The sequence below is a fragment of the Saccopteryx bilineata genome, chromosome 3 (genome assembly GCF_036850765.1).
Source record: "Saccopteryx bilineata isolate mSacBil1 chromosome 3, mSacBil1_pri_phased_curated, whole genome shotgun sequence".
NCBI classification, from domain to species: Eukaryota; Metazoa; Chordata; class Mammalia; order Chiroptera; family Emballonuridae; genus Saccopteryx; species Saccopteryx bilineata.
In genome coordinates this window covers 154,558,636-154,575,106 of record NC_089492.1, presented here as the reverse complement: position 1 = coordinate 154,575,106, position 16,471 = coordinate 154,558,636, and the positions used below count along the sequence as shown (strand labels likewise).

Here is a 16,471-nt window from a genome sequence, read left to right as displayed (position 1 = left end):
TACTCCAGAGCTTCCCCAAGGGTTTATACTTTTCCCTGCAATCATCTGATGTTTGGTTCTTGTTTTGAGAGAGAGAGAGAGCTGGAGGGACAGACACACAAGCAGGGAGAGAGATAAGAAGCATCAACTCATAGTTGTGTCACCTTAGTTTTTCATTGACTGTTTTCTCATATGAACTTTGACCAGGGGGCTTCAGTCAAACCAGTGACCCTGGGCTCATGCCAGCGACCACGGCTTCAAGCCAGCAACCACAGGAGTCATGTCTAAGATCCCATGCTCAAGCTGGTGACCTGCACTCAAGCCGGTGACCTGCACTCAAGCCGGATGAGCCCACGCTCAAGCCAGGGACCTCAGGTTGTGAACCTAGGTCCTCTGTGTCCCAGGCTGACACTATCCACTGCACCACTGCCTGGTCAAGCTACAACCACCTGATTGTTTGATATCACCTCTCTGCTCCTCTCGGGAAACCTGTGCAGCACAGTCCTTGTGTCTCTGTCAGACCCACTTCACATTTTCTCTTGGTTGGCCACCATTTGTTTTTTCTGGTTCAATATTGACACACATGCGAACTAATCACAGGGTGAAGCAGGGAGGCACTCACCACTGAAAGATGTGGAAAGTCAGACCCTGGGTAAAGGAAAGAAGCTGAGTTCAGAGCAGATCTTAGCTTGAAAGCCCCCAGGTAATTTCAACACTGTGGCTATTTAGGGAACAGGCCTAGAAAGATGGTTGAGGTGACCGGCCCAAGTCAGCTTGGACAAATCATCTCTGCTTTCCTTCTCCACCCTGCCAGTCCCCATTTCGGCCTCACTCGGGGGCAGGTATGGAGCGCGGACCACAGGACATCCCGCGGGGACTTGTGCCAGCACCAAAGGCTCACCGCGCCTGCTTTCTAAAAGGCTCCTCTTCCAGGAGCTGGGGCGAGCTGCTTTTTTGGATGGCAGCTCTGAGCCCGCACTGTAGTGTCTTTCAAAATATCCCAAACACAGTGCCGCCAAAGGGATCTTTAAGCGCAACTCAGGGAATTAAGGAAATTCCAGAGACCTCTTTCCTAAACCAATGGTGCTGAGTGACAAGGACAGCACAGGCACAGGGTGCCGTCTGGGGCGAGAGGGCCGGGAAGAGAGCGGGGAGACCTGGGCTGGGGTCGGCAGTCCGCCCGCCACCCCTCCCGGAGCCAGCCTTCCCTCCTGGGCGGCGTAGCCGCTCCCTGGGCCGCTGGCGTCGCGCTGGTCCTCGCCGCCCGCTGCCCTCTGGACCGTGGCGTTGGGGACGTGGCCGGAGGGCCGGGCTCAGATGCGCTGGGCGCGCGGCCTGGCCGGTGGCCCCGCCCCGTCAGGGAGGCAGGCAGTGCCCTCCCATCCGCGCCCCTCGGTCCGCAAGCTAGTCCTCCCGCGCGGCGGCCAGTAGTGCGCGCGGTTCCGTCCTGCAGCCATGGCCTCCTCCTCCGCGCGGCCCGCTGTCCTGTCGGTGACTGCGCTGTCACTGTTCCTGCTGCTGTGTCTGAGCCCAAGTAAGCCGGGCGATGCTAGGAGCGGGGAAGGGAGGTCAGTGCTGGAGTGGGGGCAGAGGGACCCATTTTGAACCGGGACCGGACAAAGGCTGATCCGATGCTGGTTTTTGCACTTGCTCGAGTAGCAACTAGTACTCTTGGGCCAAGGGCATTGTGAGATAAGTCTGATAACCTTGGGAGAAAATGAGGGCCGGGGCCTGAGGTCTGAAAGAAGGGCAAGGAGTGTTCAGGACTAATGTGATGGCGAAAGGGGGAAAGGAGCTTGAATAGGGTAGTGCACCCACTCCCAACCACCACCACCACCCACACACACACACTGAGGCGAGCCCAAAAGGCCCATCATCATCCAAATTCCCTCCCCCACTTCCCAGCTGGGTCAAGTTCCAGGTAGCAAAGCTGTGAGCAGACCTACCATCTCATATGGGGAACGCTCTTAAAGGAGACATGCTTCACCTTCTTATTCTAGGAGCCTTCAGCGAATGGGTTGAAAATTCCCAATGAAACTTTTCCTGTAATATGTGCACATTCACATATACTCCTGAAATGAAGCTGTCTGGTGAATGGGCAGACATCTGAATGCTGAGAGACACACAGACCCCACCTTAAGAAAGGCCATCTGAAATAGTGTGTTTTTTCTGGATGATACTACCTTAGTGCCTTTGAGGCTCACAACTGGGAGAAGCAGTTGCTGTGGCCCCAGATCTACTACTAGGCATGGAAGGCATTAAGTGACTTGTCCAAGACTTGAGGCTGATGTTCTTCACATTGCACATTAGCTGGCCACTAGCTGATGGAAATGGAAGACTTTCTGGGTTGCTCAGCTTCCTTATTTTACTTAGTCAAAGCAGGAATTGAAAACCAAGCTCCTTCAGGGGAGGGAGCAGGCATGCAGTGGGATCCCTGAGGCAGAAGCTGGGGTCCTTAGACCAGTAGGGGTCCTGTTCAAGTAGGAGTCCTGCAGTTCTAAATTACAGCCACAGGGAAGCTAGTGGATAATTTCCCGTTACATGATTTGTCTACCTCCTACCCTTTGTTCCTCCCATTTTAAGAAGCACATCCCAATAAAGAGAGAGAGCATTGGCTATAAGACATTTCTTTTCAGGGCTTGTATTTTATTTCATTCATACCAAGAGCATAGTGAAAAGAGTGAGATTAAGATATTATAGTACCATAATTGAGCTGGAATGTGAAAGTTCTAATGACATAAAATGAAAATCTTTATACCTATGTAGAGTCCCAAAGGTAGCTCTTTGTGACATCCAAAAATATTTAATGGAAAAATGGCCATTGCCCTTCTGATCAATTGATAAGTTAATCAAAAAGATATTTTGCAATTCTGAACCTGCTGGGAGATCTATACCAGGTAATTAAATGTTATAAATTCAGAAGTGCCTATTATTACAGCATAGAAATAGGAATTGATGGTGTTGGAATAAAAGAAATCCATGCTATAGGGAAAAAATCAGTTATTCACTTGTTCTTTGTGTTTTTCTTCAAACAAATTTAGTATGGTGTCCAGTTCTATGTGTTAAAGTTATAGTTGTCAATGTAAGAAACATTTAAACTTGTAGAGAATATATATGAGCCAAACTAATGACAATTTCCAGGAAGCAAAATTTCAACAGATTGAGAAAATGCTAGAGGGTGGCACTTTTACTGCTTATTGTATATACCAGAATCAAAGGGGAAGACCTAAGGGGCTACTTGAAAGTCATTGGTGATGGATTAGGGAAGCAGGAGAAAGCCAAAGAAGTGGGATCTCTAGGATTGGCTAAAAAATAAAACGAATAGGCCCTGGCCAGTTGGCTCAGTGGTAAAACATCAGCCTGGTGTGTGGATGTCATGGGTTAGATTCCCTGTCAGGGCACACTGGAGAGGCAACCATCTGCTCCTCCACCCTTCCCCTCTTTCTCTCTTTCTCTCCATCCCTCCCCACCCCACCCCCCCATAGCCATGGCTCAATTGGTTCCAGCGAGTTGGCCCCTGGCTCTGAGGATGGCTCCATGGCTTCCCCCTCAGGCTCTAAAAATAGCTCCATTGCTGAACAATGGAGCAATGCATTGCCCCATAGGGGACTTGCAGGGTTGATCCCTGTCCAGATGCATGCAGGAGTCTGTCTCTCTGCCTCCTCTGCTCTCACTTAATTAAAAATAAACAATAAAAAATAAAATGAGTAGACACGTTTTATATGTGTGAGTATAGGATAGTTAACAGTTAACAACACATTAACAATAACAGTGAGGGGTTTTGTGGTCTCTGTTCTGGTGCAGCGAAGAGTGGTGAGGGGGACAAATTATCCTGATGTTTCAAAAGTACGTGATCTAGATGCAAAAAGACAATAGACAGACTTGGTTAAAAAATGGACTTTTGTCAGGAAGATACTGGCCTAGGAGAAGACTACCTGCCCTGACTCACTTTTTTTTTTTTTTTTTTTTTTTTTTTTTTCATTTTTCTGAAGCTGGAAACAGGGAGAGACAGTCAGACAGACTCCCGCATGCGCCCGACCGGGATCCACCCGGCACGCCCACCAGGGGGCGATGCTCTGCCCATCCTGGGCGTCGCCATGTTGCGACCAGAGCCACTCTAGCGCCTGGGGCAGAGGCCACAGAGCCATCCCCAGCGCCCGGGCCATCTTTGCTCCAATGGAGCCTTGGCTGCGGGAGGGGACGAGAGAGACAGAGAGGAAAGCGCGGCGGAGGGGTGGAGAAGCAAATGGGCGCTTCTCCCTGGCCGGGAATCGAACCCGGGTCCTCCGCACGCTAGGCCGACGTTCTACCGCTGAGCCAACCGGCCAGGGCCCTGACTCACTTTTAGTTAGAAAGTTTTCATTTCAGACCATCCTATGTAGTTACTTCAGGTCTCTGAGTTTGTAAGGCTGCCACACAGGCCTCCCCTGAGCTTGTCAGGTTTAGTATGTGGCCCCTTTTTTATCCACATAGTTCCATGTGTAGTAAATGGCACAATGACAATATTGACAATTTGTAATTTAACGTTTATTCATATTTTTCGGCTGTATTGCTGAGAATTGGCGAGGCTTCAAATCTATAGCAGTGGTAACACATTTGCAGCATCATTGTAAATGCTTAAACTTAGCATCTCTTTCTATATCAGAGCACATTTTATTCATTCATTGTTCAGAACTTTTACAGAAAGCAAGCAGGTGGAGGGACTTAATTCCATATGAGTTGTTGTAGCTCAACAAGTGAATTAGTGATATTCGTGCCAAGAAACATACCTGTCTGCTTTGAGAAATGATTTCATTGATTTCTTCATTGGCTCTTAAGGTTGGAAAGAAAGCACAGCCTTTAAGAGTCGCACCCTAAAACTATACTTTCAGGGATCATTTCTACAGTTCGTTAAGAGTTGTACCCTGCCCTCTGAGTAATCTCATCTGTGGTGACCTCATCAAGTGCTTGGCTCTGCTTATTTGTGCTCAGAATCCTCCAGAACTCTTGAGATGAAACTTCCTGGCACAGCATATGCCAATTTTGTATGGCTGCCAAGTGCTAGAAACCTTACTTCATGTCCTATCCATGGCCATGAGGCCCCTTAGAGCCATGGCTTTCCTTTTCTAGGTTAAACATATAAATTCTTTTACTCTTTTCTCATATAACACATGTTTGGGCCCTTGTCCTCTCCTGACTCTCTCCTCTGACCACAACTCCAGTTTTTCTGTGACCTTCTGAAAGTCAGATGTTGGGAACTGAACCAGATAGTAGAGCAGTGATCTGATCAGAGGAGTGATGGAACAGAGACAGGACAGTTACTTCCTTTCCACAAGATAATACCCTGTTATTACAGCAGCCTAAAAATTGGAATTGCCTTTAAAATAACTGCATCATTGTAGACTGATGCGCATGTAGACAATGAAACCCAACGAATTCTTCAGTGGGCCACCGTACATGGTGCTACTGTCTGAGCCCACTGTCCTGCAGACACCCACCTCCTGTGGAAGACATGAGGGCAGCACCTACCTGTACCCCCAGTCCGTCAGTGCAAACTCTAGCGACCCCTCTAAACCGGGCTCCCTGTTGGCACACCTGCTCTAAAGGCAGTTGGGTGTCACTCAAATCTGAATGCTTACAGGGGGCTAAGGTGAAGCTGTGGTTTATAACCATGCTGAGTGACATGGGCCCAGAGGTGCTCAAATTCAGATTCTGTAAACACTGGGCTTGACAATAAAGCATATCACAGGAAAAGTTCAGCTGTGGGCAGCCAGTTTGTAATCTTTTCCTACAAGGGTGTTCTTTTCCCTCAACTATCTAGTAAATTCTTTAAGCAGGGGTTCTTAATCTTATTCAGGTCCCAGACACTTTTAAGAATCTGGCAAAAACCATAGCTTCTTTTCTCAGGAAACTGTACCTTGCAGATAGAAACACAGACCTTGGGGCTTGCCCATAGAATTGGAGGTTGAGTGCCTGCTCACAAAAGCACCTCAGTGCCAGTGTGTATCCTGGGCCCAGCCTAGCTTCTTCCACCTGAAGATGCTTGGCTTACTGCTAATGAGGCTGGGCTTTTCCCCAGGACTTTGGTTCCCCTTCAGAGGACAAGCCTTGTGCTTATATGCGGCACTTTAGGATCAGAGGCACTGATAGGTCCTCAAACCAGATCACCTCAGGGAGTGGGATATTCTATCAGGCCAGACACATTATTTTCTATTGTAATGATTGAGCTGATTAGAAACGTTTTTGGAAGTGAATAAAATATTAGCAAATGCTACAAGTAATGCCTGATTATAAGATGATCAGGACAAGGTACAAACTGAGCTGAATTTTTAGAGAGCTGAGGTGTGTCCCTTGGCTTGTGTCAGCTTAACCCTCATTTCTGCCTGCCTCCATCTTCGAATGGCTACCTTCTCTGCATCCTCTCCTCTCCTTATAAAGACACCAGTTGTGGGGTTTAGAGCCCATCCTAAATTCAGTATGATAGCACCTCGAGAGCTTTCACTAATAATATCTGTGAAGACCCTATTTCCAAATAAGTTCACATTCCAAGGTTTCAGGTGGCCATGAACTAAGGGAAGGGGAGGCATTTCCACCCACTATACCATGAAAAGAGAAAGTCTACAGGAAACTGCATATAACCGGGGCTGGCCCTCATAATAAGACGTGAGCACTGGAAGAACAATGTCACTTTTTGCAAAGACTAGCTCAGACCCTAATGCTCTTGGTCAACCATGGTCATTGTCACCAGTCTTAACCGTGGACAGCCTGACTGGCTTTTTCTGCACAACAGGCAATGTAACAAGCTTTAAACATTGTAATACTATCAAGTTGCCAAATCAAGGTGCATGCAGTAAGTTTTTCCAACTGATTTTTGCATTTGGGAAATTAAAGACACAGTACAACTCTGAACCTGACTTCTATTTTCATTACTTTAGGTGCCATAAATGGAAATAAACTCAAGCTGATGCTGCAGAAACGGGAAGGTAAGCACACCCCAAACGGGTAAGGGTTGCATTCTTCGTGGGAGTCGAATGAAATGGCAATGCTGAACATGCTCACTGGAGTCTCATATTTGGAAAATCAGAAATGTTTAGTCCTTCAAGGGTCTGCAGATCTGAAGAGCTTATTCTGTGGGTGTGTGGTGTGATATTTTATTACATAAATAGTATTGCCAGCAAATGTTTGAAAGCTATCAGTGTGGACTCAGAAATAAAATAAACAGTGCTACAGTGTTCACTGAATGGTACTTGTGTTAGGACGTGGTACCCTAGAACAGTAGTCCCCAACCCCCGGGCCGCAGACCAGTACTGGTCCGTGGGCCATTTGGTACTGGTTCGCAGAGAAAAAATAAATAACTTACATTATTTCTGTTTTATTTATATTTAAGTCTGAACGATGTTTTATTTTTAAAAAGTGACCAGATTCTCTCTGTTACATCCGCCTAAGACTCACTCTTGACGCTTGTCTCAGTCACATGATACATTTATCCGTCCCACCCTAAAGGCCGGTCCGTGAAAATATTTTCTGACATTAACCCAGTCCGTGGCCCAAAAAAGGTTGGGGACCACTGCCCTAGAACACACATCTGATTTAAAGCATGTCCTCTAGAGCCCAGAAACGCACAGGCGCTGGGCGCACAGCACTGTGCTCTCCTGGTGGTCCATGTCCATCTCACCAGTGGGAGGAGGGTTAAACAGAAAAACATCTTGTTACTAACACTTGTCATGAAAAATACTCCTAAGATAAATGTGGTAAACAGCAGCAAAATGCCGTAGGAATGGAGCAGTCTGGAAGCCGCACAGTGAGAGTCCAGGCGCGGTCATCAGGTCCATCCTGAAACCAGTGGTGTGGTCTTGTGAAGGCCATTTTCTCTGAGAATTTTCACCTTCACCTGTAAAATTAAGAAGTTAACTGTCCCTGAGAAATTAAAAAGTGTGACCACATGTCTGATGTGAGTGTTAATCACTTATTCTTGTCTGAGTTAGCAGAGACTGTAATAGGCTAGCATGGCTCCCTCCGACAGGCCAGCACTCACCCACACTCGTCCGGTGGGCCCTCAGGAGTGCCGGGTGGGCCCTGAGCACCTGAAGCTCCTCTCAGAAATGGAGGCTGCCAGGGCATCTTTCCCAGTGTCTCCAGCTGCTTATGAGGCCCCGGTCTCCCCACTGTCTGTGAGGCGCCCTGAAGGGCTTCCTCCCCATGCTGGGAAGCCAGCTGTCTTCCCAAGGGACAACCAGTGACAGAAGGTTTTGCAGGGGCTGACAAAGGGGGTTGCTGGAGAGGAAACCTCCAGGATAGTCACAGGTCCTGCTTGTACATCTGCAATTTTTATTCAGTTCAAGTCAAGGAATATATGTGGAGCACCTACTGTGTGTGACACAGTGTGACAGGCCCTGAGGGAGACAGATGAACAAGAGTGAAATAAAAACAAACCCTTTCAGCCTGACCAGGTGGTGGCGCAGTGGATAGAGCATCGGACTGGGATGAGAGACCCAGGTTCAAGACCCCAAGGTCACCAGCTTGAGCGCAGGCTCATCTGGTTTAAGCAAAGTTCACCAGCTTGGACCCAAGGTCACTGGCTCGAGCAAGGGGTTACTCGGTCTGCTGTAGCCCCACGGTCAAGGCACATATGAGAAAGCAATCAATGAACAACTAAGGTGTCGCAACGAAAAACTGATGATTGATGCTTCTCATCTCTCTCCGTAACTGTCTGTCTATCCCTCTCTCTGACTCTCTGTCTCTGTAAAAAACAAAAACAAAAAAACAAAAAAAAAAACCCTTTGATAGTTACCTATGTGACCAACGAACACTTGGAGCACCTAACTCCCGCCACCCTATACAGCCTTCATAACACACGGATAGTTCAGTTTTAAGATGAGGAGCCAGAGGCTTACAGCCAGACAGCAGGGGTGTCCTCAACAGCAGCTGCTCCCCCTGAGCACATCCTGCAGCAGTCCCTTTAAACAGTGGAGATCACACAGAAAGATGACAGAGGACACATGTTAAAGCATCTGGACCCTTCAACACTCATCCGGTTCCTCACTGATTTTTCAGGCCCAGGAATAGTGGCCCAAGGTCTCACTGTGTGTTCTGGCAATCTAAGGTGAGCACTTGTCACACCTGCCCCGCAGGGCTTGTCATTCAAGTCGTTTTTGCTACCTAGTCTCCTGAGCAAGCACCATGCCTTCTTGTTTGCATGTGCAGTGCAAATGCACCGGGGGCACTAGACAGCCCAAGGGGTAAGCCACCAGCCCCTGTCTAAGGCCAAGGCCAGGTGTTTGAGCGTGGGGAGTGCTGCAGAGGATGAGCTGAATTTATTTTAGCCCTGGGCCTGAGAAGTGGGAGTTTAGCACATGCCGCTTCACCTGGCTGCTCCCAAACAGGAGAACTTACTAATAAGGACCCCACCTAAGAAACAACACTGAGTCAAACCCATCTTCTCCAGGCGGCACTGTATATGGGTGGGCTGTATACTAGTGATTGACCCACTGGTGGGATTCAAATAATTTAACAACCGGGTTTCTACTCTAATGACTGTTTTAAGTATAAAAAAAAGACATACTGAAAGGTAGTTTGTTATTTCATACATTTAATACTTAAATACGAACAATAAAAGAGGTATACAAAACTAGATTATAAATTGTAAAATATTAATGAAAAATATTAAATAATACCTGACAAAAAACAATAAAACTGTTATTTATTTCTATATTGCTTCTTGACTGGTGTCCTTACTTGCAATTTTTTTCACATATGGACAGAATAAACATTACTACTGGTGCTTAGAATACACTGTTGTGCAGATGAACATTAAGAGTAAGGAATGTAAATCTCTCTCACCTTAGAGAGAACCCTGATTACAAGTGTCATTTTAACAACCGGTTCACTGAACTCAACAAAAAATTGGGTATCAGTTCTACCAAACTGGTGTGAATCAGCTGAATCCCACTACTGGATTCACCCCAACAAGACAAGAAATCATTAATTTGTACTTTTTGGGGTGGGAATTACTCATTTCAGCGCCCACTCCAAAGAAAACGGAAGTGGCTGTTAACGAGAGCAAAGCCAAAGACTTCTTAGGCAGTCTGAAGCGCCAGAGGCGGCAGCTGTGGGACCGGACCCGGCCAGAGGTCCAGCAGTGGTACCAGCAGTTCCTCTACATGGGCTTTGACGAGGCGGTGGGTATTCTCTCCTGATGAGGGCCTGGCTCCCTGCAGGGCAGTGGGGGGGGGGGGGCAGATGTATAGCTTGGGGAAACGGGACACAGAATATTAGTCATCATTATTCGCTCCAGAAATACAAACCGCCATGCTAAGCCAAGCATTATCCAGACATTGGGCTGCTACATGACCATCAGTATGAGGACAGCAGCTGGAGTTTTCCATCACACTAAGTCCAACTGGAAGTCCCTTCTAATATGTTTGGGAAACTGAATTCCAGAGAGATCACTGCCCAAATTGGCAGGAACTTAGATTCTTTGAGAATCTGATTTTCCTAGGAACAATTTTTTTTTTAGTCCATTGATTTTTAGAGAGAGAGAAGGGAGAGAGAGAGAGAAAGAAAGAGAGAGAGAGAAATATCAATTTGTTGCTCCACTCATTCATCCCGTCATTGGTTGACTCTTGTACCCAGACTGGGATTGAACCCACAACCTCAGCATGTTGGGACAACTGAGCTACCCATCCAGGGTCCTAGGAACAATTATAACAGTTTTGCCTAGGTGTCCTTAAAACTTCCCCAAAACATTATCAGCTTTATCTCAAAAAATGTCAGAAACAAGATCAATGCAAAGATCTATAAGGACAATAGAAAGAGATGAAAACCGACTTTTAAAGAGAGACAGGTCTTTGCGGAAGTTTTGGGAATAATTGTCAATGTGTTTTCAGAAAAGATAGTTCCATTCATGTGTCCAGATAGTATGACTGGAACTTATTCAGCAAACTACAGAAAAAATGTTTATAATCACATACTCCCAACTGAGGACCAGGGACAGGTAAAACAGCATAGGGTTAAGGTGGGGGAGTCTACTGCACAGCATTCAGCAAAGTGACTGACAGGGCTGCGCAGGGCCTGGGAGCATGGGAGGAGCATAGTGCACGAGGCCTAGGGTGAGGAGCACTTGGCTTACCTCCCAACTGGGAGCAGATGAGGGGAAAGAAAGCTCTCCAATGAGGGCAGATGGAAATGTTTTTCCAAACTAGCCCATGATTCATATTGTGAGTCAAGGGTATATACAAAATACTGAAATAGGTGAAAACAAATCTTTAGAGACATCATTTTCAAATTTAATTTATTGCAAAACAAAAATAAATAAATAAATAAATAAATGGAACTGTGTCAAGCTGAAAAGCTTCCGCACAACAGAAGAAACCATCAACAAAACAAAAAGGCAACGAACTGAATGGAGAAGATATTTGCAAACAATACCTCTGATCAAAGGCTAATATCTAAAGTATATAAAAAACTCATATAACTCAAGAACAATAAAACAAACAATTCAATTATAAAACAGGCCCAGGTGCTGAAGAGACACTTTTTTTTTTTTTCATTCATTTGAAAAAGAAGAAGGAAGAGAAAGAAGCATTAATTTGTTGTTCCACTTAGCTGTTCCATTTAGTGAGTGCTCACTGGTTGCTTCTCCTACATGCCCCGATGAGGGATCAAACCTGCAACCCCAGTGTGCGGGGACAATGCTCTATCCACTGAACCATTGGCCAGGGCCTGAAGAGACTATTTTTTTTTTTTTGTATTTTTTTTTCTGAAGCTGGAAACGGGGAGAGACAGTCAGACAGACTCCCACATGCGCCTGACCAGGATCCACCCGGCACGCCCACCAGGGGCGACGCTCTGCCCACCAGGGGGCGATGCTCTGCTCCTCCGGGCAGTCGCTCTGCCGCAACCAGAGCCACTCTAGCGCCTGGGGCAGGGGCCGAGGAGCCATCCCCAGCACCCGGGCCATCTTTGCTCCAATGGAGCCTTGGCTGCGGGAGGAAAAGAGAGAGACAGAGAGGAAGGAGGGGGTTGGGGGTGGAGAAGCAAATGGGCGCCTCTCCTATGTGCCCTGGCCAGGAATCGAACCCGGGTCCCCCGCACGCCAGGCCGACACTCTACCACTGAGCCTACCGGCCAGGGTCGAAGAGACTATTTTTAATGGCTGCATAGAATGCAAACCTGTAGCCTTATCATAATTTCCCTTTCATTCCCAACCATTGGATATATCAGTTTCCCAATTATCATTTTGCTAAGCAAATATAATTTTTTTTTTTTTACAGTGACAGTGAGAGACTCAGAGAGAGGGATAGATAGGGACAGACAGACAGGAACGGAGAGAGATGAGAAGCATCAATCATCAGTTTTTCGTTGCAGCTCCTTAGTTGTTCATTGATTACTTTATCATATGTGCCTTGACCGTGGGACTACAGCAGACCAAGTAACCCCTTGCTCAAGCCAGCGACCTTGGGTCCAAGCTGGTGAGCTTTGCTCAAACCAGATGAGCCCACGATCAAGCTGGCGACCTCAGGGTCTCAAATCTGGGTCTTTCCGCATCCCAGTCCGACGCTCTATCCACTGCGCCACCACCTGGTCAGGCACAAATATAATTTTTTATTGTGCAAATAGCTAAACAAAATAGCCAAACTCTGTGCCAGGAATGATTCTAGTTCTTATATGAACTCACAGCAACCCAAAAGGCAGGCGCTGTTATTTGCATCTGTGTGTGGTTTGTTTCTCACTTAGTGTTAAATTCTGCCCAGGGGAGTTATTGGGACAAAGGTAGAATTACATTTAAAGCCCTTAAGTATTGCCAAATTGCATATGCACATAATTCACATGTGATGGCAAAACTCTCTCCCCTCTTCAGCAGCACCTGACACTTTTACTTATTAAATGTCAGTAGTGGCTCTCTTTGGCAATGGAATTATGATCTCCCGTTTTCTTTGTTCATCTCCTACATACAGATTTTAAAATATGAGCCTGCATTCTTTTCAGTAGTCATAAAACATTTAAAAATTTTAGTGAAAAAATATATTTTAAACCAAACCTCAAACAAGATTTGTCCCAGTAGAGCCTGAGCTCTACATCGATCAGGCATCCCCGATTCGACTGCCCCGTGCAGTGGGACACTCCTGCTTGTCAGCAGGGCTGGCAGCCTCTTTGAGACTACTCTTGAGGCAGCTATGAGGATTCTACTTATTGGTACCAAGACCAATTGCCACCGGAGGAAAGACACGACCAACACACAAGTTAATTGCAAGGATCACACAGGTAGTTTATTACTCACAAATACTTTTGGCGTGCCTGGGTACAGCTTAAGGGGACCCTGTTGGCGTGCTCCTCTCGGCTGTCCTTGGTCAGAGCGGAGTGGAGACAGTCCACGTTTAATGCTGGAGTCTGGACAACTAACTACAGTTGGGGACTCCTCACTTTCGTACCTTTTCTGGCATACACCTTCTAACAGGTGTTAATCTACAGGATTATCACATCAAACCACTTTTTGGGAGTTCCTAGCAATAAGCTCTTTTTTATGTTTACCTACAGAATCGTCACATCAAGCTACTTGTAGGGAGTTCCTAGCTGGGAGCTTTTTTTTCTGTTAACCTACAGAATTGTCACATCAAGCCACTTTTAGGGAGTTCCTCCCAGGGGGCTCTTTATCTATATAATTTCATGCACACACTAGCTGGGCCCTGTGCAAAAGGTATATTCTTGCCTATCATATCTCTACACACTAGATTAGTTCCCACCCAGAGGGCGTAGTCTTATTCACTTGCATTAATGGCTTTTAATATTATATCCGTATTTCTATATTTCTATATATTTAATTACTATAACATTATATTACTGTAACAAGATTCTAAAATGAGAAAAATAGAGGAACAAGAATGTTTTGCTATAGGAAAAACTGCAGTGCCAAACCACGCAGAGGTGCAGTGGATAGAGCATCAGTCTGGGACACTGAGGACCCAGGTTCAAAACCCTGAGGTCACCGGCTTGAGTGTGGGCTCACCAGCTTGAGCACAGGGTCGCTGGCTTGAGCCCAAAGGTCACTGGCTTAAAGCCCAAGGTTACTGGCTTGAGCAAGGGGTCACTGGCTCAGCTGGAGCCCCCCCCCCCCTCCATCAAGGCATGTATGAGAAAGCAATCAATGAACAACTAAGGTGCCACAACTATGAACTGACGCTTCTCATCTCTCTCCCTTCTTGTCTGTTTCTCTCTTAAAAAAAAAAAAAAAAGGAAAGGAAAGGAAAAACTGCAACATTGGGAGACAAGCTAGTGTCCTCCTTTTCAAGGCAGAAGCTGGGGAGGCTTCCTCGATGCCCCGCGGCTAAGTACACAGAGACAGGCATAGAGTCCTGCTCTTCAGCCTGGCACAGTTGGTCTGGCACTCAGCCAGGGAGGATGGCCACTGAGAACAGCATTGTAGGTGAGGCTAGGCTGCCAGCTTCAAAGAGTTGGCATATATTAGTTAGTGGTCACCGGCAGTCTTATTAAAATAAAAATAGATTCCTTGCCCTGGCTGGTTGGCTCAGTGGTAGAGTGTTGACCAGCATGTTGATGTCCCGGGTTCGATTCCCAGCCAGGGCACGCAGGAGAAGCGCCCATCTGCTTCTCCACCCTTCCCCCTCTCCTTTCTCTCTATCTCTCTCTTTCCCTCCTACAGCCAAGGCTCCACTGGAGCAAAGCTGGCCCGGGTGTTGAGGATGGCTCCATGGCCTCTGCCTCAGGCACTAGAATGGCTCTGGTTGCAATAGAGCAATGCCCTAGATGGGCAGAGCATCACCCCCTAGCAGGCTTGCCAGGTGGATCCTGGTCAGGTGTATGCAGGAGTCTGTCTCTCTGCCTCCCTGCTTCTCACTTCAGAAAAATACAAAAATAAATAAATTAAATAAAAAATTAAACTGGATTCTTGAGACCCAACCACCAGAAAATTTTACCCAGGAGGCATGCAGTGGTGCCCGAGAACCTGCATTTTATAGCAACCCTAGAGATTTGGAAGCAGTGATGCTCTGGCCACACTTTGAGAAAACCTGGCCCCAAAGCCCAAACTTTTAAACACACTCTAACCTCCCCAGCCTGTTTTTGCCTGCTTTGCCTTTTTGCTCTTACCCCAAATCTCCCACCAAGTCCTGAGCATCAACAAGTGTGAGTTCGTTCAATTCAAATACATTACGCACCTTCACTACATTGTAACAAAAAACTAGTCTCTTCTTTAAAAATGGATTAACAGCAAAGACCAGTTGCCCAGACTGCAAACCAGAACATCGTTCTTCACGTCTCACTCATCTGCAATCCTCCTTCCCTTTTATTTTTATTAACTGCAACTGTTTTCATATGTGTCTTTTGGGAACTGTGGGCTTCTTGGGAATGTCTTACTTGTGTTGACATGCTATGTCCATTGACGCAGTTTCTGTGGATCTGTGCATGCTCCTGAGCCACACAGGTGTAAAGGTCACTGTCAGGAGTACCCAAAATAGCCTGCCTTGTGGCTGTCCAATGCCAGGGCCGTGACATTAAACTCAGCCAACATTTGTTAAGCATCTACTCTGTGCACTAGAGTGGGACAGGAAGATAAGACGTGTGTGCCACGTACAGTTTCAGGGGTCAGGCCAAGTTGTTACTGTATTAGGCAGATGTCCATTTTATTTACTAAAAAAGAAACAAATGTTGATGATGTGTGCAATATATTTGTAAATTTTCATGTGACAGAAGTTTTCATGGGCATGGGTGTGACCTCCTTTGGGGAAAATGTGGTATCAGTCATCTGTGGCTGGCTGTGCTGACCTCTGAGCAGAGGAATACTGCAACAGGACGTCTTCTTAGTAAGGCTTGTTAAATCATTGAAGAAAATCACTACTGAGAAAACCCGTGGTAAGATGTGGTCAGGGGTATATGTGTCCTTAAATCCATTCTCTATAGTTTTCTGTCTTCTCCTCCAGAAATTTGAAGATGATGTCACCTATTGGCTAAACAGAGACCGGAACGGACATGACTACTATGACTACCACCTCCATCACTATGATGAAGATGCCGCCATTGGTCCCCAAAGCCCCGAAAGCTTCCGACACGGAGCCAGCGTCAATTATGATGACTACTAAGAATCCAGCAGCGATCCCCCTTCCTCCTCATGATGCCGGGCACAGCCGGTTCTTGCTGCGCTGTCTCAGTAGCTCTTTTCTGCCCACTTCCTATGCCCAGAGAGGAAGAGTTCAGTGCTTTTTGATATTTTATGCAAGTACTTAACAGTGCATTTCGTTTAAAATGGCAATAAAAACATTTTGTTAAAAAGTCTCAGAATGGATTTGGATGAAAATTAAGCTGGTGACAGTTTTCATTACCTGGATGCTTCTAAAGTTGAAGCGTCATCTGACAGGCACCACTTGTTATCATCCCAATGTGGCCCTCCCAGAAATCCTCACCACCCCAGGCAGGCCCTGGGACTCAGCAAGGGTCTTCCTTTCATTAAAATTCAGTCCACAATAGCCTGACTATGCAATGGTATAGAGTGTCAGCCTGG

At 46.5% G+C, this 16,471-nt stretch overlaps 1 protein-coding gene across 1 annotated transcript; it reads left to right on the top strand.

The window, feature by feature from the left end:
- Window positions 1-1,349: 1,349 nt before the first annotated feature.
- ECRG4 (ECRG4 augurin precursor) lies at window positions 1,350-16,237 on the top strand. The gene is made up of 4 exons (XM_066264860.1): window positions 1,350-1,513; window positions 6,894-6,941; window positions 9,979-10,136; window positions 15,894-16,237. Exons 1-4 carry the CDS (start codon window positions 1,435-1,437, stop codon window positions 16,050-16,052), a joined length of 444 nt encoding a protein of 147 aa, XP_066120957.1. The 5' UTR covers window positions 1,350-1,434; the 3' UTR covers window positions 16,053-16,237.
- Window positions 16,238-16,471: the final 234 nt, after the last annotated feature.